The 23,026-nt window shown below is 41.0% G+C and overlaps 1 protein-coding gene across 8 annotated transcripts in view; it reads right to left on the minus strand.

The window, feature by feature from the left end:
- The window catches only part of Specc1 (sperm antigen with calponin homology and coiled-coil domains 1), a 281,079-nt gene that overhangs the window by 92,227 nt on the left and 165,826 nt on the right, over positions 1-23,026 (minus strand). For 7 of the 8 annotated variants that reach the window (XM_052757169.1, XM_052757163.1, XM_052757167.1 and 4 more), the window contains 3 exons: positions 18,570-18,777; positions 13,928-14,001; positions 13,181-13,359 (listed from right to left, as the gene is read on the minus strand). In XM_052757169.1, the coding sequence (XP_052613129.1) occupies positions 13,181-13,359; positions 13,928-14,001; positions 18,570-18,777 (461 nt within the window). Of the gene's footprint in view, positions 1-5,782; positions 7,426-13,180; positions 13,360-13,927; positions 14,002-18,569; positions 18,778-23,026 lie in introns of those variants that run through there. The other variant, XM_052757171.1, reaches the window with a different exon arrangement.

The raw sequence follows: 23,026 nt of genomic DNA on the forward strand, positions 1-23,026 counted from the left end.
AGCTACAGTGACAGCTTTCTAAATAGGCAGGCAACCCATGGTTTAGGGTTCCCATCACGGTGAAGGCCACAGCTCTTCTGGTAGCCTGGTTGTATTGTAACTTCAGAAGGCTGTTCTGGAAGCTCAGTCTACAATCTAGTTGATTCAGTTTTCTCAGGAATTCCCCATGTTACTTAACACTTTTCTGCCTAAGCCAACTAAAGTGCAATCCATTACACACACCTTCTTCGTACGATACTTGCCCTCTGAGAGTAAGACTGAAAATTCTGTGTGAAGTTTCCACTCTCATGCAAATTTTCTAGTATGTTGTGTGGTTTCTAAACACCAGCAGAGACTCATAGGGTAGACCATTAAAGACAGATCATATGATTCAGCTCTCATGTGTGGCTTTCTTATCTAGAGGATTTTAGGATGTCATTTAATCTCCTTGTGAATGAGCCAAGATGAGAATTCCCAACCTCCCTGTTGCTAAATCACTGCACTTTTTATTATATCATATTGCCACAGCTGTTATGCAAGATGACTAATTCATGAGAAAGGCTTAAAACAGAATATTTCTGGAAATATATTTTAATAAGGTCAGTGAAGGTTTAAAATATTTCCCAATTTTTTGAAACTAATCTAGCTATGCATAAGCTCTGACGGTTGAATTTACTTGTCCTTAATTCTCTTAGCTTTCTTCTACTGCTCTATGATCAACACAAATAGGCTAAATTTAAGTGAGGTGCAATTAAAGCACATCAACTACTCTGCCCTATGCTCTTCACTGCATTGCGATTCTTTTTGAGCGGGGAAAAAAAATCAGTAAACTGAAAACTTCCTTGGAAGAAACTAGCAGGCATTTCAGAAATGGTAAAGGACTGATTTTTTTTTAAAAAGTAATTTCTAGTGACTTGATGCAAAGAGGTGGTTGTTTTGTTTCGCACCTTGTGTTACACAGTATAAAATCAGATGGTGAGGCAGTGTGATCACGTGACCTGTGTCCCCAGATACTTAGGAGGCCAAGGGAAGGTCACTTGAGCCCAGGAATTTGAGGCCACACTGGGCAAAATGGGAAGAGTCCACCTCAAAAAAGGAAATAAATAAAAGAATTAAAGAACAAAGGAAAATCAGCAGGTGGATATGCAGAAAGAAAATGAAACCAGGTTAAGAGATCAGGTCTGGATAGAAAAAAAAATCTTATTCCCACCTTAGCGACTCTCAAGCACATCAAACAGTGGGTCACCATCCATGCCATTTACCTGGCTTATTGCCAAGGAGCAACCAAGGCAGGTCATTTTAAAAATTTTACTTAAATGTCATTCCTTGTTAATTTAATAGGAATAAAATGGAGGATCCCACACACTGCAAGTTATTCTTTTTAGGTGTCTAAGTTTCCCAGTGATTTGAAACATCAAATGGGTAAGTGGAAAGATTCATTAAGGCCTCATAAGGACATAGCAATACAAATTAATGTAAAGGATGCCTGTTTTCACATATCCAAAAATGATACTCACTGACCAATCAGCTGTCTTGGCTTTAATAGTAAGAATAAGTCTGAACATTATCATCTGAAAATTTGAAATGTGAAATGATCAGACATCTGAAATTGGGGACTAGAGAGAGGGCTCAGCTCTGACTGCTCTTTTGGAAGACCCAGGTTTGATTCCCAGCACCCACACAGCAGCTCACAACTGTCTGTAACTCTAGTTCCAGGAGATCAAATGCCCTCTTCTGATTTCCATGGGCACCAGGAAGGCATGTGGTATATATACATACATGTAGAGAAAAGTTCATATATATGTATATATAAATATATATATATATATATTCTTTACAAAAATTCTGTAGTCTTTTGAATGTCAATATGGTACTACTAGGAAATTCCGTACTTGACCCCATATGTCAGATTGTGGGTACATTAAAGGCATAATACAAAGTCACCTTCAGGCTATGTAAAGTGTATATGAAACATTAGTAAATTTGAGGAAAAGGAATGGGTCACAATCCTCCAGATATCTAATTATACATATGTAAATATCTAAAAGAAAAAAAAAACAAAGAAAAAAATCCTGTAATGTAAAACACTCAAATAGAGAATACTTGACCCATACATTGTGAATAAGCCTGAAATTCCTTGTACTAGATTGTCTAAGAGTTGTTATGACCTGAGCAATAAATAAATGATTACATTTATTGTGTTCCCAAGAGGAATATGAATTCTGTATCTTATAAATAATATTAAGAAATATTTAATCATACAGCCAGGAATATCTTAGCAAATTCTGTAAATAAAGGGGAAAGTGTAAGATTATAAGCCAACTTGTAAGCCAACTCTAGCCTCTAGGTTGTATCACATATGTATCAGAAGTCAAATATGCCTTGAAAACCCCAGTCACCCAAAAGCTCAGCTTCTGTTGGTTTTAAACCTGAACACAAATGCTCCAATGTTCAGGAAGTCCAACACATTAGTTGATAGCAGTGTGTGGTTTGCTCTTTTCCATAGCCATATCCTGCAAGAAATGGCCAGCTTCTGGTTAGGAATCCCATCTAAAACAGAAGCAAAACATGTCTGCTACCACACTGTAGTAGCAACTTCAGTGAAACAAATGCGCGCTAGATCTCTACTGCATATGCCAGGAAGTGTAATGTGTCACAAAAACCATTATCTAAATCCCAGCCCTGGGGAGGCTGAGGAAGGAGTATCTGAAAGCTTAATTTTCTACAGAAATCCCTTCTATTATTATTTTTTTAGGGAAACCTTGCCAAAAGCTACATGGTACCTTAGTGGTGAATCCGGGCTATCCACTGAGCTTGTGGAGGAGTATGCTTTTGTCAAATTCTCTGTAGTATGTGAATGCTCTGGGAGAGGTTTACACATTTTATTTTAAATATACCTAAGAACAAAGGCTACCAACACTCATTACAGTACTCTTTAGTTCATTACTCTGCATGTAGGAGTTAGCAGTCCATAACCTAAGAACAGAAAACCAGCAGCCAGAAAACCATAATCTGGTGCATGAATGCAAAAGGGTTATGTCTTTGTCAAAAGGCAACATTTCCCATCAACCACTGCAGATGCATCAGGTCCACTGATAGGCTGCAGGTCCACCTTATGTGTCTTATGTCATAATTTAACATATGTATACATACATCTGTGATGACTTTCCCTTCAAATCTCCCCCTGGCCTCTCTAACCCACTGCTTACCTTGTATGGCTGTGGTACAGAGCTTTTCAATGATGTTGATTTTCTGTACCACTTGGTGGCATTGTCTATTTTGGTCCAAGTACAGGTGAGCTCTTGGGGATTATGATTTTTTAAGTATTTAAATGTTAACTCTACTTGGCAACTATCACATCACAAGGCTGATATGCTTTCCCAATTAGCAGACTGTTTGTAAAGAGGACTGGTCCCGTCAACCACAAGCTTACACCTGCCAAGCTGGAACAGTAGAAGAAAGCCTGGCTCCAGGCTTCTCACAGCGCCACTGTGGGCTTCTATTATTCCCCTCTGTCCATCTAAGCTTTCAGGTTTCAGCTCAGCCACTGAAGTTTTGTTCCTTTTTATGTCCTGACTCAGTGCCTTTGGTTATTCTTTGCCCTTATCTGGGATGTCATTTTCCTCAAAATTATTATTTTTTTAAACAAATCTAAAAGAAGTTTGTTGCTCTTACTTGTAACACAAAAATTATGAAGTATTTGATCTCAGGCATCAAATGGTATCTTCTGAAATTCACTTTCTAATTTCAGTACTAGCATACAGAACAAGAGAAAAATACCAGGTAAAATGGTAACTTAAACACATCTTACTTTCCAAATCCCATGAAGAAGAATCAAAGCAGTTAAGCATCTTCCATCAGCAATGGGAACTAAGGAAGGGTACCATCTCCATGGCTTAAACTTGATTCAAGGTGTTGTGTACACCTTTAATCTCAGCACTCAGGAGTCAGAGACAGGCAGATCTCTGAGTTTGAGGCCAGCCTGGTCTATATAGTGAGTTCTAGGCCAGACAGGGCTATATAGTGAGATCCTATCTCAACAAACAAACTTTTAAGACTCTCTGCTACATAGAGAGTGTGTACATGTGTATGGGGGGCAGGGGGCATGTACCAAGGGCTTTCCCCCAAGTCCCTTACAAAGAGAAAAAAGACAGGGGTCTACCTTGCTAGGATCCTCTACCTACAAGGCCAGGGCTGGATAGGAGGATGAAGCTAAGAACATAAAGCATTTCCTTACAGAGCATTATGGATATGAGCACTATCTGAGGAGTCCAAGGAAGGATGATCCTGGGCACAGGTCAGGAAAAGCCATGCACTGTATCTAACACAGACAATGACTAAGCAAAAGCAGACCAGAAATATGGCTTCCACATCCAGGTTTCTCCAGACAGGAAACTACACACCAAGGAATTTATTATTTATTTTTTTGTACTCACTATGTGAACCAGGCTGGCCTCAAAATCATAGAGATCCATCTGCCTCTGCCTCCTGAGTAGTAGGATTGAAGGTGTGTACCACCACACTCTTACTGGGCACCTTCTCCCATTGCACGCTATTTGAACTTCAGTTTACTTGGAGAGCTTTCCCTCTAGTTTATGAGAGAGTTGATGATCTGCAGCATCAGTAGGCAGAGTAGTGTATTCAGGTATAATCTACAAATACTCAGGGAAAGGTCAGGCCCTGATTTATTTGTAGCTATTTAAGCAAGAGTCTATGATGAACAGAAACATCCCTTCACATAAAAACATTAAAAAATGAAAAAGCTTTAAAGTCCTAATCTAGGAAAATATTTCATAAAATAATAATCACATCAAGGGGAGAACAGACCTTCAAAAGTTTATGAAACAAAAGAGGCACTTGATAATATCCACTTTAAAATTTCATAAAATAGAATAAAAAATGAAATAAGACAATTTTACTTATTGATGTTTTGTTCTTTTCTTTATTTCTTTCTTCCTTCCTTTCTTTTTTTTTTTTTTTTTGAGATAGTAGTCCTAGCTGGCCTCAAACTCATTGGGTAACCAAGGATAACCTTGAATTCTTGATCCTTCTGCCTCTACCTCCCAAATGCAGAATTTACAGACATGTAGCTCCATGGCTAGCACGCTGATAATTTTAAATGAAAGGCTGGGCTTAAATATGCGCGTGCGCACACGCACACACACACACACACACACACACACACACACACACACACACACACACACGGTATAATAATCCCATTAAAATATTCTGAAGCAGAACTAACTCAAAAGAAAACCAAAGAAGGGTATATTTGGAAAGGCCTCCCTGAGCACAGGAGGCACAGATGAAGTCAACAATGAAAAGTGACATTTCCATTCAGTAGGAAAGAATTATTGTGGTAATAAACTGTGCTGGTTGGACTGGCCATGCATATGGAAGAAAAAGGATTGCATGTTACAGCAGGTTCAGTAAACACAGGTGGATCAAATGTAAACGTTCACGTGTGTGAAATAAAGAAAACTCAATAAACTATTTACAAATACTGGAGTAGAAAAAAAATCTTACACACACACACACACACACACACACACACACACACACACACACACAACCCCACCCAAGAAACAAAGGAAAACACAAACAGACTCTATTCTAGTCTATGAAAGTGTTAAGGGCTTCAAGTGGTGAAGTGCTTGCCATACACGTCAGTCTCTAGATTTATTCCCAGAATCATAAAACAAGAAAGGTTCTGAAATTATATTCAGGGAAAATTTTCAACAAAATTTATCACAAGAGCCCTGCAGAAATGCAACCAGTGATTAAAATTCAAACCACAGACTCCTCTAAATAATGTTTATTTATCACATCATAAACACTTACATATAAAAACATTCAATAGTATCCAGAGTAAGACAGATCAATACACAACTGCAAATATAGTTGCGCACTTGAAATTGAGGCTGCATTTTTCTCAGTTTAGATATGAAAACATTCGGCACATAAATTTTAAGTCATTTTAGAATTCTCAATCTGAGGAAAAGATCTTTCAGAGCAAATTCCAGTCCTACTTGGACAAGCCCAGCTAGTGTCTATATTATTTTTACAGAAGATATCAATGTCTTTTCTCTCTCACACCAAGCTAAATTTTTTTTTAGTGAAATCTGTGCTCTTGAAGTTAATAACCTCAAAATGTCTTCCTGAGTTTAAGAATAATTCTACATCTTAATTTTCATTTTATTAGAGATTAACTCATGTCTTCTAGCAAGATGTAGCTAGAAACCCTACCTGCATACACTGGAGCTACCCCTCACTTGAGAGTGCAGCAGGTAGACTTCCACTTTAGGTGCCCTTCAGAAAAGAAGCATGGTAGATTTCCACTGGAGCTGCCCCTCACATAAGAAGCACAGTAGGTTTTTGCCTGATGGATTTGCTGAATCATATACAGGTCTTGACACATACATACATTTCCAAAAGTCAAATCATATGCTGCATTCCAGACCACTCTGAGCTGTATGCTTCTGCATTGAAAGTCTTTTAAGTTTCCAGGATGAGTTCCATTGATGAGGCTTTTGTTGTAAATTGTCCTTCATTAGTTTGTTATGTTTCTACTGGCATTGTCACCTAACTACATCTTTATCATGAACCAAACGTGTTTATGGTTAGCCCATCAAAGACTCTAGAAACCAACCAAAGCTTAGGGGCAGCTTCCTTCAGATGAGGTAATGAAATGAGACCATGGCTTGAAAAAGGCCCAAGAAAGCCTCAATGTTAGGAGCAGAACTTTAACTTCTCTGGTCTAAGGCATCATGCAGATGGCTTTTATTTTGCTATAATTAGCATGAATTCCAAGACTACTGGATCCTATACTCAAGTAGGCAGCATAAAAGTAAACACCAGAAAGCAGAGTCCACATGGGCTGCATTCACCAATACCTGGGGCTTGCTATGCCACTATTCTCTTTATGTATTCTAGTTACATATAAAATACTTTTTTCACAAGACTTGTATTCTGTTTTTTAGAACTTCACTTTGTTCCCCAGAGAAAGAGATGGAAGGAGAAAAAAAGAAAGGGAGGAAGAGGAGGGAGGGAGGAGGAGGGGAGAGGAGGGAGGGAGGGAAAGAGAGAAGGAGGAGAGAGAGAGAGAGAGAGAGAGAGAGAGAGAGAGAGAGAGAGAGAGAGAGAGAGAGAGAGAGAGAGAATACTGAATTTTCTGAGGGAAACAAAAAAGGAGGTAAATATTTCTGAACATGTGATCATGCAGTGAGTTGATTCCAACGTGAAGGGGGAAGCTAAAGAAACTGGCTGTAACGACTTTGTGTGGAATAGTGAATGGTATAGGACACAAGTGAGCTCTTTACACAGTGGCAATCTCCTCTACAGATTCCCCCTTTCATATAGAAATGGCAGTAGTTTCCAATCATGGCAAGGGCTGGGCTGTCTTTCTTCCACCAAATGCTCTGCTAGCTGACAGAGACCATGGAGCTGTGAAGATAGAAATGGGAGGGAAGGCTGGTAAAGGAGTTATATAAGCCAATGGGATCTTTGCTTACAAACGCAAGAGCTACCAGCTTATCTGTCTCACAGGGAGGAGATGATACCCAGAATATGGCCACCATGTTGTCACGTCTATTGCTGCAATTTTCATTTTTTTGAAGCCAATGCTCTTTGGACAGAGAAAATGGCAAAGACTTCAAAATGCTATTACTCGGCTCCTTCCACCAGACCTTCTCCAAGAACTGTCCTGATGAAGTAGAGACATCAGAACGCACACCAGCCCCTGACGTTTGTAGTTTCATGCTTCCCTCCATCATCAATGCAAAAACAAAAACAAAACAAAAAAAAACAAATTTTTTTCTTTTTACTATTCCAGTCTAAAAGTTCTACAGACTCAGGGAAGAATACCTCTAGATTTTCCAAAACAAATCTGTAAAGATAGGGGCCAGGGAGCAAAGAGGCACACGTAGCCCTTTAGATTATAGTCTAGGTTAGGCTGTTAGCTCAGTGATAGAGCACCTGCGTAGCATGTGCAAGGTTAGGCTTGATCCTCAGCATCGCACGCACACACACACACACACACACACACACACACACACACACACACACACACACACACAGACTGAAACATCACTGACTATGTATCAAAAGTCACAACTGTATATCTTAACTATGAAAACATATGCAAGTGACTGTATTATGCTTGCTGAGAAGACCAAAGGAGATGATCAATTTCTACTTTAAGGGCCAAATGAAATGCTCGTAGCCCCAGGAATGCTAAAGTAAATAAGAAACTGCTTAGGAATTTCCATGGGAATTGGTCTGTCCACCAAGACCAGAGATTCAGTATCACAGAGAGTTCCAAGAGACATCTTTATCACCCAAGAACATTACACCTCCGTCATATGCACTTCTCTTCCAGAAGCAGCGACAGAAAGAACACATGTTGTGTTGGTGTGAAATATTAAGAGCTTTAAGGACGACACAGGGCGGCACAGGTACACACAATGGACGTTAGCGTACAATGCAGATGTGCACACTCAGTTAAAAGCCAGCTCCAGCAAAGTCTGTATGAGACAAGCTACAAAACGCTGCTCACTCAATGACAACAACATGTGCACTGAGGACAATGTGTGATCCAGGGGAGATTCAAGGATCAACACATGTGAATCTGAAACATTTTATTTTGGGAGTTAATGCTATACACTGAGAGCAAGCTATTTAGTATTTTTAATAGGTTCTTTCTTTTGAAGATGTCTTCCACGGGTGCCTATTGGTACTATTATGATAAACTTTATAAGAATGGGGCAAGTCATCCTAGAAATAATTCCTGCCATTATTCATGATACCTGTACATGTCCTGTTCATCATCAACACTTTTTGTTAGAAGGGTTGTATGTGGCTCCATGGAATCCAGACACTGAGATGCCTATGTGTTTTCCTGTATCTGCTGAACTCCAGCACTCAACTTCTTAGGAAACAGATATGATGGCTTTCTTCCTTCCTTCCTTCCTTCCTTCCTTCCTTCCTTCCTTCCTTCCTTCCTTCCTTCCTTCCTTTCTTTCTTTCTTTCTTTCTGCTGGAGATTAAACCCAGATCTGATGGCTTTATTTATTTATTTATCTATCTATTTATTTATTTAGATGTTGGAGATTAAACCCAGAGTCTGGTACATGCTAAGCAAACAGTATACCAACGAGGTCCATCCTATCCTAGACATGATGTTTAAATTTCAATGAGTTTTCATTTCAATGCCTATCTCCTAATTGTCCAAACATAGAAGAAGCCATGACTGAGGAAATTAAGTCTTACACTTTTATTCATTAATTTATATGTCCAGTAAAACAGAACATTTTCATGTCCACTAATAAAAACACATAAGCTTATTCAAATTCTGGAAGAAAAATATCAGGCCTGAAAGTCACAGCTAACATTTGGAGATGGCCATCCTTGAAGTTCCAAGGACTGCACAGGAGAGATGGCAGGCTTGGGTTTCTGACTCAACAGAGAAAGGCCAGCTGACCAACCAGCCTCAGAATGGGAGAGCTTGAAAAGTACCTCGAAACACTGCCTACTCATAGTTCCTAATCTAAACAGAGGGTAGAGCCACACAGGAAAGGGGACAGTGCCAGCTGGTTGCAAGAATGAGTTTACAGAGTGTGGCTACTCTCTGTGACTTTTGCATTATTTCTCTTTATAGCTCATGCAATTTCTGTCTTATGATTGACTACTGCTGTTAGAATAATTCATGCATGAATAGTCACAATTGCTTTCTCTTATGAATTAAACCCTTTGGCATCATAAAGAAAAAGGAATGAATTAACAACATCAATATATTAATATTAAGTATGGGGACATCTATGCATATATGTATGCATATGTGCTATATACATACATGTATATATATATGTGTGTGTATGTATATGTATACACACATTTGAGGGGTAGCTGTATGTGGTGTGCATATATATGTGTGTGCATATATGCTCATTTGTGCTTATATGTACAGAGGCTAGCAGAGATGTCAAGTGTTTTTCTTTATTGCTCTTTGCCTTACTCTTGTGAGACAGGATCTCTCAATTAACCTGAAGCTTGCTGTTTGAGCTAGGCTGGCTAGCCACTGAAGTCCTGGGATCTACCTGATTGCAATCCCCCACTTTTGTCCATGACCAGCCTTTTTACATGGTTACTGGGACTTTGAATTCGGGTCCTCATGCTTACAAAGCAAGCATACTTACATACTAAGCCATTTTTCTAGGCCTTTCTTTTTATGCTTTTTTGCCTTTTTTTTTTTTTTTTTTTTTTTAAGATAGGGTCTCATGTAGTTTATGCTGGCCTCAAATTCACTATGAAGCCAAGGAAAATCTTGAACTACTTATCCTTTGTTTCTAACTCTGAAATATGGGATACAGATGTCACTAGCATACCTGGCAATTCCCTGAATAAGATAAATTATTCTGACTCTAAAGAAGTGATGGCATGTGCTTATAGTTCTAAATACTAGGGAAGATGAGGTGGGAGAATTACTTGAGCTCAAAACAGAACACTCTCAAACCATTCAAAGCACTGGAAAAAAAAAACACATTTGAAAATGTAATGGGACTAAAGATTACTAATGAGTTAAATAATATCCCACTTTGTTGGGATATTATTTAGTTGCTGACAACATGATGCTCTGTACTCTTACACGGGCTTTTCATTTGCTCCCCCATCAGCCTCACTCTATAAGTGGTTCCTTTGAATGCCCACTTACACAGAACAAGAGTGTGAATTGCTAGCTCCATGTTACAGCTGTGCTGCACTCTGCATGCTCTTATCTTCTCTCAGCTGTGCTTGGAGGACCTCATCAGAGAATCCTCTGCCAGTTCTCTGGCTGTTTCTCATTCATGACTGAGCCTTGGGTTCTTATGAGATGACTGTCAAAGTCAAACTGAATGCCAGGCAAGAACTGGTTCCATCAAGATGGAAACATTAAGTTGCTGCAGGAGCTTTGAGGGTGGGTTGGCTTCCACTTTTGCTTGTATTGTAGGTTCAGGAGGGAGATAAGTTACCAGCAAGTAATTTTCAAAAAGTCAGTTCTTCAAGGAGGCAGCTTGTGAGAAGTACAAAATCAGATAAGAACCTATCATCAGCAGTTGTCCTATGTCTTGTGAAATGCAATGACAGGCAAACCCACTCTGAGCCTAACGGTTTTCAGTAACATGTCCTCTCTGTTGTCAGTACTAACTTTTTAAAGGTTTTGTGATAAGTTGCTAGATTGGGGTGGCTGGTTTAAAATATTCAGGAAAATAAAACACAATTTGTATTTTTTTTAAGGGGACAGAATGTAGCATACGGAGCCCTCCACTGTCAGGACACAGGCAGAGGCTTCCTATGACATCAGATAACCTACACAAGAAATGCCACACCTTGTACAATAATTCATGCATAGTCACCATAGAAATGTAGAGCCTGTCTTTTATAAAACATTCATCTCTAAAATAACGCAAATGGTAAGCAATGCAAGTTATGACATGGTTCCTCTTCCAAAGACACACAATGTGGAAGCAAAACAGGTAACAAAAGCAGGCACAAAGGCAAACAGAAGGATCATGTGATCATCTCAGTAGGGGACATCAGGAAACCTCCATTTCCTATTCTCCTTCTGACCTAAATTAAACAAAACAAAACAAAACCTCACATTCTTTGGTGGCCAGAAAGTAAAGTTGCTACTATGAAATAATGGTCTTGACTTTTCAAGAGAACTGTAGATCTTACTACAAATCCTTCTGTAGCCAAAGGAACAAGGCATAACTGGAACAGATTTGATGGGCAATCCAATAGAATTCTAAGGAACAGAAGTGTGAGACGAATCTAACTTGCCCAGTACTGTCAAACTCACAGTCATTGATCAGACCCCAAGACTCAGAAGCAAATCAACAAGTAGCCCTTCTAATCCAGGGCAGCACAAAGATTAAGGCCACCTCCATAGACTAATATTTAGAACCCACTAAATTTTAGTTTAAAAGACAGTATTTTATATTTGAAAGACATTTGGAAATTCAACATTAATTTCTGAACACTCAAAATTCTCTAAGTTAAGGATACTGACTCCCAATTAGGGAAAGATACCACACTATTGAATGCCAAAAATGCTGTTTATAATTTTGTCTGTAAATTCCATGTAAACTTTAAATTTTATTTTATGAGTATGAGTATTTTATTCGCATGCATGCTGGTATATGAGCATGCCTGATACCCTCTGAGGCCAGAAGAGGGCATCAGATCTCCCTTGGGGCTGGAGTTACAGATGGTTGTGAGCCACTGTATGGTTGTTGGAATTCCTCCAACCAGGGTCCTCTGAAGAGCAGACAAGGCTTGTAACCACTGAGCCATCTCTCCAGCTCCCCACTTAAGTTTTATATAATAATCAACAAGTTTGCTTTAGGGACACCTTCCTCTTAAACATGACCGGGCATCGTGAGTCACCTGACACGGGTACTAGGAACTACAAGCTCAGTGAACTCACTACGTAGCTGAGGGTGACTCTGACTCCTAATTTTCTTGCCTCTGTCTTTTTGGGATTCCAAGCGCTGGGATTACAGGTGTCAGCCACCATTGGCCCCAGCAGAAACATGACTTTTGTTGCTTCTTCGTTTTTGTTTGAGGCAAGGTCTCACCATGTAAGGTAGCCTTGGCTGGCTTGGACTCGCTATTCAGACCATGCTAGTCTCACACCTGCTTCTATCCTTGTGCCTCCACCTCTGGAGCCAAGGCCTTTTTGAAATAGCCCATGATCACCCACCAGGAGGCACAGCTCTGGGTGGTAGGAATGGCTCCTTTATCTGGTGGCATTTCTCCTTCAAAGTCATTTTAGCTTTTCCTGATGGGTGAGACCTAGGCAAATTAGTATTCATGAGTGTGTTCTCACATATAAGTGAAGCATTTTTTTCTAAAATCCTATGCAGAACTTTGACAGAATGTCTTTAGTTGTATAGTGCTGATGGTAGTGGTATAGTGATCAGTGATCCTAGAAAAGACATAACAAAACCTGGCACAGAGAGACACAAAAGCATGCCATCCCTCCATGACTCAGCAGCTTACCTGCGTGGGCACGTGTGTATGTGCGCGGGCACGCACACACACACACATGCGCACACACACACACACACACACACACACATACATACAGATCGAAAGAGAAGCAAAGCACTGGCTGTGTGCCCATCAGACTCACAGAAGTGTGGCTCTTCCTGTGACCCACCTGCTGTGTCCCTGTATGTCCCCCAGCTCCTTCTGCAGCCTGGCATTTTTCTCTTCCTCCTCCAACAACCTCCTCTTCACAGTGCGCAGTTCCTGTTGAGCCTCACACTTGATGTCATTGGCCACCACCACTGCAGTCTGCAGGTCTGCCTGGAACCGCCTCCATTCCTCAGTTTCCTCCTAAAAATGACAGAATCCATATGTCCCTCAGACACTGGGCTGGGTGCTGGGGTCTCTATGTAGGGTTCCTGAATCCTAGGATCAGTCACTAAGGAAGAAGATTAAGCAGGAAGACTTGACTTTAATGGTGTCTCACTACTTGGAAGAGACACAAGAAATAACTCCTTAGAGTCATAGAGTTCTTTAACTAAAAACTGAATGATTGGTTTAGTTTCATTTCCTGCCAGAAGGAATGTACGACTCAGGTTTATGGCCTGGAGATGTTCTAGGATAGTGGTTCTCACCCTGTGGATTATGACCCTTTTGGAGGTTGCATATCAGATATTTACATTACGATTCATAACAGTGGCAAAATTACAGTTATAAAGTAGCAATGAAATAAGTTTATGGTTGGGGGTCCCCACAACATGAGGAACTGTATTAAGGGGTTGCAGCACTAGGAAGGTTGAGAACCACTGTTCTAGGAGAAGCTGGCTGGAGAGAAGGACAGGGTACTTTCCCAATATTTCCGACTCAAACAGGAATAATGTCCAATAAGAGATAGAGGAGGCTCCTTGTCATGGCTTACCTTTATCTGTTTTGTCAGGGTCTTCAACTGCCGTTCTAGGTCTGACTTCTGCTCCTCCAGCTTGATCACACTGCCTAGAAGTAAATGAGTTAGACAGGAGGTAGAAAGTTGAAGGCTCCTGCACAAGCGAAGCTGCAAAACAAGAGGACAGCTCCAGAGACCACAGGCTTACCGCCCACCCCTCTACAGCACGTTATGTTGTAAGGACTCTGAAAACAGAGCTGACATGTCAGTGGTGCTTACTTAGGTTATAACCTCAGGAGGTAAGTTGTACATACTGTCACGTAGCATTATGGGAGGAGGCTTCAACAGTCATACAACTGACACTCTTGCCTTAGGCTTCCCTGACAGCCTTTATTACTGAGATTTGGAGGGCTTTGGTGTAAGAGAGGAGTCTAGTGGTTATTACTCCTGTGACTTGGAAACTCGCTTCTGGAGTCGCCATTCTTAACCACAGTCACCCCTGAGAATCACAAGGCACAGGTGTGCAAGCATAAGCTCGAGATGGGCTCAGGGTCTCTGAAGACAGCCAGGAGCTGGGCCCACAGAGGCAACAGCTCCACAGGGGGCACAACCACCTCTCACTAATGAAGACTAATTTTGACCTCTGTTCTCCCTGCCTCTAGCTCTCTCCACACTGCTATCAAAGCCATTTAAATGTAAGTATCAATGTATCAATCACCAAGCAAAAATTCCGAGAATTTGTCTATTAAGGATATGAATTAAGCCAGGCATAGTGGTACATACTTGTAATACTAGTACCTGTGTCACAAAGTGACTCTGTCTGAAAAAAGAAAGGAAGGGAGGGAGGGAGGGAGGGAGGGAGGGAGGGAGGGAGGGAGGGAGAGAAAGGGAAAGACAGACAGAAAGAAAGAAAATTTTAAAAAGAGGGAGTTGAGGAGAAGGCCATGAATCATTATCTCCAGAGAAGGTTGGAATCCACACAGTAACATCCTGCCCCAGAAGCTCTGAACCAGCTTTTGGGGCCTGGGGGTTTGTTTAGGGTCAAAGCCACAGAGTAAGAACCCCCCTCCTTTGTTTCTGGTTGTTTTGTCTGTCTCTTTCAAGGATCTCATGGCAGGAAAGGATTAATCTAAGGCTGGATTTGAGTGTCCCTGTCTTCCTGACATAAATATACTTTAATAATACCTTGATATCCCTAGCAGGAGTTTAAAAGCTTCTCAGAAGACGGTCCGTGTTATTTTCAGTCTCAGATATATTATGATATAATCACTAGATGTGGGCCTGAAATTTGCTCTGGACATTAATTATACACTGGTTTTCTTAATGTGTCTGGGCTGACTTTGAAGGATTTAGGGACAATACAACCACATTCTCCACAGTGCTAAATCACAAAGCAAAACAAAACAGGACTTGTCTCCTTTGACCTTATTCTTTATAAAGAGGGTGCTATGTTTGGAAACAGACAGTGGCCAGATATTTAATTGCGTTCTCAAGAATGACTATTAAGCCTGGGTGACACTGAATGTCAATGCTCTACAGTCCATGACAAAGGCAATGGGCACTGTCACTCTGACACTAGCCAGCTAATCCAGGCACAGAGCACACAATCAGCTCCCCTCACAGAAACCACCATGCTCATTCAACTAGAGAACCCTGAGCTGCTGCTTTCTAAGGAAACACAATATTGGACTCCTGTAAGCCTCCAGTCACATTCTTCATCACCTGAAATACTATTTACATGCTATAGTTCTGCGTGCCAGAGTCCTTGTAAAACAAGCCAGTCCCATAAGCATCAGGAACCTCATCTGCCATCGTTTTTTCCCCAATACCAAGCAGGTACTTTTTTTTTTTAATTTTTAAAAAAATTTTTACAATTAATTTAATTTTACATATCAGCCATGGATTCCCCTGTCCTCCCTTCTCCCACCCCCCAGTCCTCCCCCCCCCCCAATCCACCCTCCATTCCCACCTCTTCAAAGACAAGTTCTCCCCTGGGGATTCAGCCCAGCCTGGTAGATTCAGCTGAGGCAGGCCCAGTCCCCTCCTCCCTACACCAAGGCTGAGCAAAGTGTCTTAGCATAGGCCCTAGATTCCAAAAAGCCAGCTCATGCACCAAGAACAGGTCCTGGTCCCACTTCCTGGGGGCCTCCCAAACAGTTCCAGCTCATTAACTGTCTCATTTATCCAGAGGGCCTGGTCCAGTTCTATGGGGGCTCCTCAGCTATTAGTTCACAGTTCATGTGTTTCCACTAGTTTGGCTATTTGTCCCTCCAAACAAGTACTTATAACATTTTTCTGTAGCTTCCTAACCTATGCAACCTTCTTGTGCTTTAAGTATCCTTTCTCTTATACCTTATGAGTATACAATGAGAAGGATTTAACATCCTCCTGGCCCTGGGTTATGTTATAATGAATTCCTTTGTCTTTGGCATTGAGACACTGTTGTTCATGACACAGTTGGCTACTGGCCTTCATTCCATGAATTTATAAGGCTCCTTCCCTTCCCATCCTTTCCATAGCTTCAACATCAATGAAGATGTATCACTGTGCATAACGGATATCACCCTAGCACTTTTCAGAGAAGCCTTAAGTTAGGATTGGAGAATGACCTTCTCCTCTCTCTGGATATACTGGACTGCTGACTGGTGACACTGAACTCACATTCATCATCACAAAAGCTCAGGCCTGACCACGGTTCTCTAACACACCTATATTGCTGCAAGCCACAAAAATATATGAAGTAGGATTTCAGCTGATTATAACAAGCTAATACCTGGAAGAAGCCTAGGGCCTTCCAAAGGTCAAGTTGAGGCTCAAGGAGTCTTGGTGATATTGGCTTTCGATTATTAGCCATTTCCTGCTATGAATTTCTTGTGTGCTACTGTAGCTTTTCCATCATTCATTGGGTACCATTTCCCCTCTACTAAGGAATATTTAGATAACCTTCTGAGCAGTAATGCAGCCAGGATCCCTAATTTCATGTATTTCTGTAATTACTGTCATTAGCAGCATCGGGCCAGGACCATGCCTGGAGGGACAAAAGTATCTTATCAGAGATACCTCTGTACTTTCTAAGAACAGACGTAAGCATCCAGACTATCTGTTTAAGAAGGCCTGGCAGATGTGCTAATTAAACTTAACCTTCTCCTTTCCAAAGTCTTATCTCTAGTTTTAGATCCACCCTTAACAATTAACTCAGAACTAAAGGGTTCCAACTTACAGGCACATCTAGCTGTGATGGAAGTTGCCTAGCCAAGTTGCCTAGCGACGGAGCACACTTACTAGAAATGACGGGAGCAGAGATAGCTTGGAGAGAGAAGGGCCAAAAGAGATAAGGGATAAAAAGGGCAGTTTTATTTTCAGAGAAGGATGAGATGGAGAAGAGAAAAGAGAATGGAAGAACTACATGGTTAAGAACTGGAGAGGAAGGAACTGAGATGGGAAGAACTAGATTGAACGGATGAAAGAGAGTACTAGAGAAAAAAAAAAAGACACTTGTACATAGAATATAGATCAGAATTCAGACCAGAAAGCAGACGTCTCTTGAGCTGAATCTCTGCTAACAACAGAGATTTTTCTGATTTTTTGGCTGACCTTTCACCTCTTTCTGCATGTCCCCAAACCAGGAAGGTGTTATGAGTGCCAACCTGGCGGGTACACGTACATTTAAGTGTCAGGAACGCAGAATCTGTGAGTAATGTGGAGTCTGGCTGTGTAAGCATGGTAGGAAAACTCAGGCAACTAACCAACTAATAATAACTAGTGCCATACAAACCTTTGTTAATTAAGTGTTGTTACAAAAGGAAAAACTCATTAGATGTGATATTTGATAAGGATGATCTGAATAAAAGCAAAGCATGTTTAATCTCTTAAACAATGTCCGTGTCGTGTTGCGGTGTCGTGGCCGCACCCCCGCCCCCACAGGTAGTAGTGGTGCAGGCAGATCTCTGTGGGTCTAAGGTCAGCCTGGTCTACAAAGCAAGTTCCAGAACAGCCAGGGCTGTTTTACAGAGAAACCCTATCTCAAAACAAACAAACAACAAACAAACAAAGGCTCCATATTCAAAGCAGTGACTTTATAAAGCCATACACCAATGCCTCTTCGGACACCAAGTGTCTAACATCTGTGAGAAACTCCATGTCCTTCCATCAATGGAAAGCATGCCGGACTTGACCACAGGCACATATTATTTGTTTCACTCTGAGCAGATCACCTAGCTCTCATGCATCAGATCCTGAAGACAGCACACCATGGACACAAAGGCCGTGGACACAAAGGCCTTGAACAATCTACTCTGAATAACACTCTTAAATCCTGAAGGTCATCCTTAGGTAAAAATGCCTCTCACAGTCACAGCTGAATTCACAGTAGGTTTGGTTGTCTAGTGATGGAGGCCTCAGGATGTTGCACACGTACATTTAACACTTCCAAAATGCACCTGCCCTCTTGCAAGAGCTGTGGCCATCTATCTTGTTACCCAGCGTTTTACTTAACTGATTCAGAGATTACCGCTTGTCTGGTAAGTGCTGTTCTCTGGGGAGATTACAGAGTGCTCGAAAGGGGGCTCTCCGACACCCTGGCCAACACACACGTCCTTAGAAACTCCTCACACCTGTCACCCACCATGACAGCGTCCACTCACACCGGCTGCACTTCTCCAGGCTTGGCGTCACTTACTTTCCAGCTCGCTAATGAGCTGATTGTTGTGTAACTTGACAGCGCGGTGCTGTTCCACCTGATCTTCCAATTCAAATATGGTGTCTTTCATGTCTTTGATTTCTGCGTCGCTCTCCGAAGCTTTCTCTTGCAATTTTAGGCTGGTTCTGCTCAGTTGTTCTGCTTGGTGATCACAGACCTCCTTCAGGTAAGAATAATCTTTTTCCATCTAGAGAACAAGGAGCATTGTCAGTTTAAAAACAACAACAACAGAAAACACTCTCACCCATCTGAGGAAGACTTGCTGGATGCTCTGTTAAGAGAGACACAATGTGTCCAGAGGGCTGGATTGATTCTGCGCCCCTTTTCACAACAGAAAGAAAAGGACTTTTAATATATGTGACTTTTTCCTTTACCAGGGCAGAGCAGGGAAATCATGAAAACCTGAGTGGCCACCCTAACCCCACATTCTCTATAGAGCAGCGCCCTCTGCTGGTGAAATTCAACGTCCAAGAAGCCTGAGCCACAGAAACCTCAACCTTAGGACAGGAGATTACGTTTCTTTGGAAGATACCCTGCATAGAAATCTGAGTGCCCCAGAAACAGAAATTCATCCCAGCAAATTAATTTCACCTGCTCAACTTTAATTACACACTTACATAGTAAGAAACAAGATAACGATGCACTCAGACTTAACCATTAAATTTTGCCATATTTGCTAAATCTTTTAATTCAATAAAATGTGTTAATTCCTGAACTTTTCCTTCCATTTCAGCAAGGAACAGGCATTGTTCTCAAGCTGGTGTGTGGTCATTCCTTGAAGGTTTTCCCACACTTATTACATATGTGTTTAAGCCCTTGATAATATACAGGCTTATTCTAGGTATTTTGAGACTTTACACAACTGGTCGTATGTGTTGATTTGGAGGTATTACACTGCAGTACGTAATATGTCTTTGTCTTGTACTAGACAATGCTTACTACACTATTTTAACTTAATTTAAATGTTAGTATATACAGATAAATACATATTACAACAGGTTGTTGTGTGTGGTCTGTGCATTTTCACATGTATGTGGGCATGTGTGTGGGTGTATGTGTACATGTTTGCACATATGTATGGAGGTCAGAGTCTGACATCAATGTCTTCCTTATCACTCTATGTCATAGATACTGAGGTAAGCTCTTTCACTTGAATCCAGAGCTAGCTAATTCAGCTACTCTAGCTAGCTTAGCTGGTTTGCTCTGGGGAGTCCCTGTCTCCACTTCCTGAGTACTGAGATTAGGCAGGGTACTATTCTTGCCCCACTTTACCTGGGTGCCAGGGATTCAAATTCTGGTCTTATACTTACACAGAAAAGGCACTAGATTATTTTAATTACTACATACTGGAAACCCACTGCCTGAAAACACTATTCTGTTATTATGAAAAATGCTATAATAAACACTGTCCCTTTTCTATAGCAACTTAACTGACATTAATAAATAGGTATATATTTACCAGGCAATATAAGCTTGATATGCAATAGATTTCTTTCTTTTTTTTTTTTTTTAAAGTCGGGGGGTGTGGGTGGGTCTTCACATCTAATTTTGTTTCCAGTTGCAGTTCTGGCTGGGGACTCTGTAGGAACAGGGACCTGGTCTATTTTATCCAGCACAGTGCCCAGCACCCTCTGCACCTGTACGGGGCTGGGCATGGAGAAACTACTTAGTGCGTATTTGATGAGCGAATGAATAATATACTACAAGGTGGTTCTGCAGTATTTTCCACTTGGGATGGTGGGATGGATAGACAGATGAATGATGGATGGGAGTAGGAAGAGCAACCTCAGGATCAACACAGGTCATACTGCCTGAGTTAAGGACCCACACTGATTATGTAAAACTTGTATTTCAGTTACAAAAGTGTGTGTCTCTGTGCTGTGGATATACATCACTGCAGGCTACTGTCAAAACTGAAAGCCAATGGGGTATACCGAAACGGCTCAGGGCACAGAATCTGAAGCTAGACTGCCAAGATTTAAATTCCAAAACTATCAAATCAAGATTTGTGGGGTTTTATTTTTTAATATTTTATTATTGCTATGTGGACAAGGTCTCTTTATGTAGCTCAAGCTGGCTTGGAACTCAAAATTGTTCTGCCTCAGTCCCTCCCCTAGTCATGGGATTACAGGCATGCAACACACACAGCTGAACCTTGTATTCTTTTATTTTCCTCATTTGAACAACAGAGGAGGTTTAATGAAATAATGTATTACAGTTTATCAGTGCCTGGAAGATAGTAAGCACTCAATAAAAACTACTCCCTTCTTCCACAATGGCCTTACGCATTATGCATAAGTAAGACATAATGATGTGGATAATAATATAATACAAGTCCATTCAACCAAAAAAGTTACTTACAATTAGTAGAAGAGGCTAGAAGTATTCTATCTTATCAATAGTTACTTTATAATATATAGAAAATGACTTTTTTTTCTTTTTTTCTTTTTTTTTTTTTTTAAGCTGAGGCTCGAACCCAGGGCCTTGTGCTTGCTAGGCAAGCACTCTACCACTGAGCTAAATCCCCAACCCTAGAAAATAACTTTTTAAAAAATGAGACACAGTCTGGGGGCTGGAGAGATGGCTCAGCAGTTGAGAACATTGGCTGCTCTTCCAGAGGACCCGTGTTCAATTCCCAGCACCACATGGCAGCTCATAACTGTCATAACTCCTGTTCAGGGGGTTCAACACCCTCACAACAGACATACATGCAGGCAAAACACCAATGTATGTAAAATAAAAAAATGTTTTTTAGATGAGACAATTCTATTATATTTTCTTTTTTTTTTTTTTTTTTTTTTTTTTTTTGGTTTTTCGAGACAGGGTTTCTCTGTAGCTTTGCGCCTTTCCTGGAACTCGCTTTGGAGACCAGGCTGGCCTCGAACTCACAGAGATCCGCCTGGCTCTGCCTCCCGAGTGCTGGGATTAAAGGCGTGCGCCACCACCGCCCGGCTATATTTTCTTTTTTAAAAGATTTACAGAGGGTTGTGATACACTGTGTGGATGCTGGGAACCAAACCCAGGTCCTTTGGGAGAACAGTAAGTGCTCTTAGCTACTGAGCCATCTCGCTAGCCCTAAAGCACTACATTTTAGATGCTGGAAGGCTAGTACCTGAAAGGCAGCAATGGAAGGCAGACTTTGAGTCCTGCAGGCTCATGGCTGGACTTCTCAGGCAGAGGCATGTCACTGGAGGCCAGGTATATGCATGTGACTAGTGGGAAATACTATGGATGTATAAACAAAATGGGAATATGATGAGGGGAGTGGTTAAGCATCCCGAATGAGGTGAGACTGCTGACCCTCAGAAACTCCTGTTTTATTTCCCATACACTGATTCATCATGCATGGGAGGGGACAGACGTGCAGACTTTGGTGAACCTACAATCAATACTATCTCACATGCACTCATTTCTTCTTTCTTGATATAAAATTTATCCCCTAAGTCTAATGAAATAGTCCAGAAAACTTGGTTGTTTTTGTTTGGCTGGTTTTAGGGTTTTTTATCTATCTATCTATCTATCTATCTATCTATCTATCTATCTATCTATCTATTTATTTTGAGACAGGGTCTCATCTTCTACATAGTCCTGACTGTCCTGGAGCTCACTATCTAGACAGACCAGGCTGGCCTCAAACTCACACAGAGCCACCTGCCTCTGCCTCCTGTGGGCAGAGATTAAAGGCGTGCGCCACTACCCCCAGGCAAAAAACTTTGTTTTTTAAAAAAAGTAGTTTTACCATTTCATCTCATAGGGACACTCACTGGATCAACAGGAAGGTGTTAATTATTTTCAGGTTATATTCATTTTATGGATTGACAAACATATGTAGGGAAATTATTCAAAAAGAAGAATGTGGGCTGGAGAGGTGGTTTAGCAGTTAAGAGCACATACAGTTCTTCCAACGGCCCTGAGTTTGTCTTCCAAAACCAACACTGGGTGGTAACTACATCTCCAAGGGATCGGATGCCCTATTCTGGCCTCCATGGGCACATTCACATAAGTTGCATGTCCATACTCACAGACACAAAAACAAACTATTTAGAAAATTCAGCATACCAAGCAGAGAACAAGGCTCTGTGTTTTATGACCACTGGAGTTCTAAGATGCTTTTTTGTGATGCTGGCCTTCTGCTGTCCAGCAATGCAAACTTTTGAATTTAGTTTTTCTCATTTGGGAATTATACTATCAGAAACCCAAACATGTTTTTTTTTGGTGTTTCCCTTGAAAAAAAGAAACCACTTCTAAGCACTGCAAGCATCTTTCATCTTCTTCAGTCAGATTCAAACACACAGATCACCAAGACTTCTCAGAGAGAGGACATCAAGAGTCCCCCTGAATTCACCAACAATGACAAAATCCAGGTAGCAACCCAGTCAGCCACGATCAGACCAGGTTAGAATTCTAGCAAGTGTCACCACCTCTTCCAAGCTTGT

The sequence above is a fragment of the Peromyscus californicus genome, unplaced genomic scaffold (assembly GCF_007827085.1).
Source record: "Peromyscus californicus insignis strain IS unplaced genomic scaffold, ASM782708v3 Scaffold_3__1_contigs__length_106647218, whole genome shotgun sequence".
Taxonomy (NCBI): domain Eukaryota; kingdom Metazoa; phylum Chordata; class Mammalia; order Rodentia; family Cricetidae; genus Peromyscus; species Peromyscus californicus.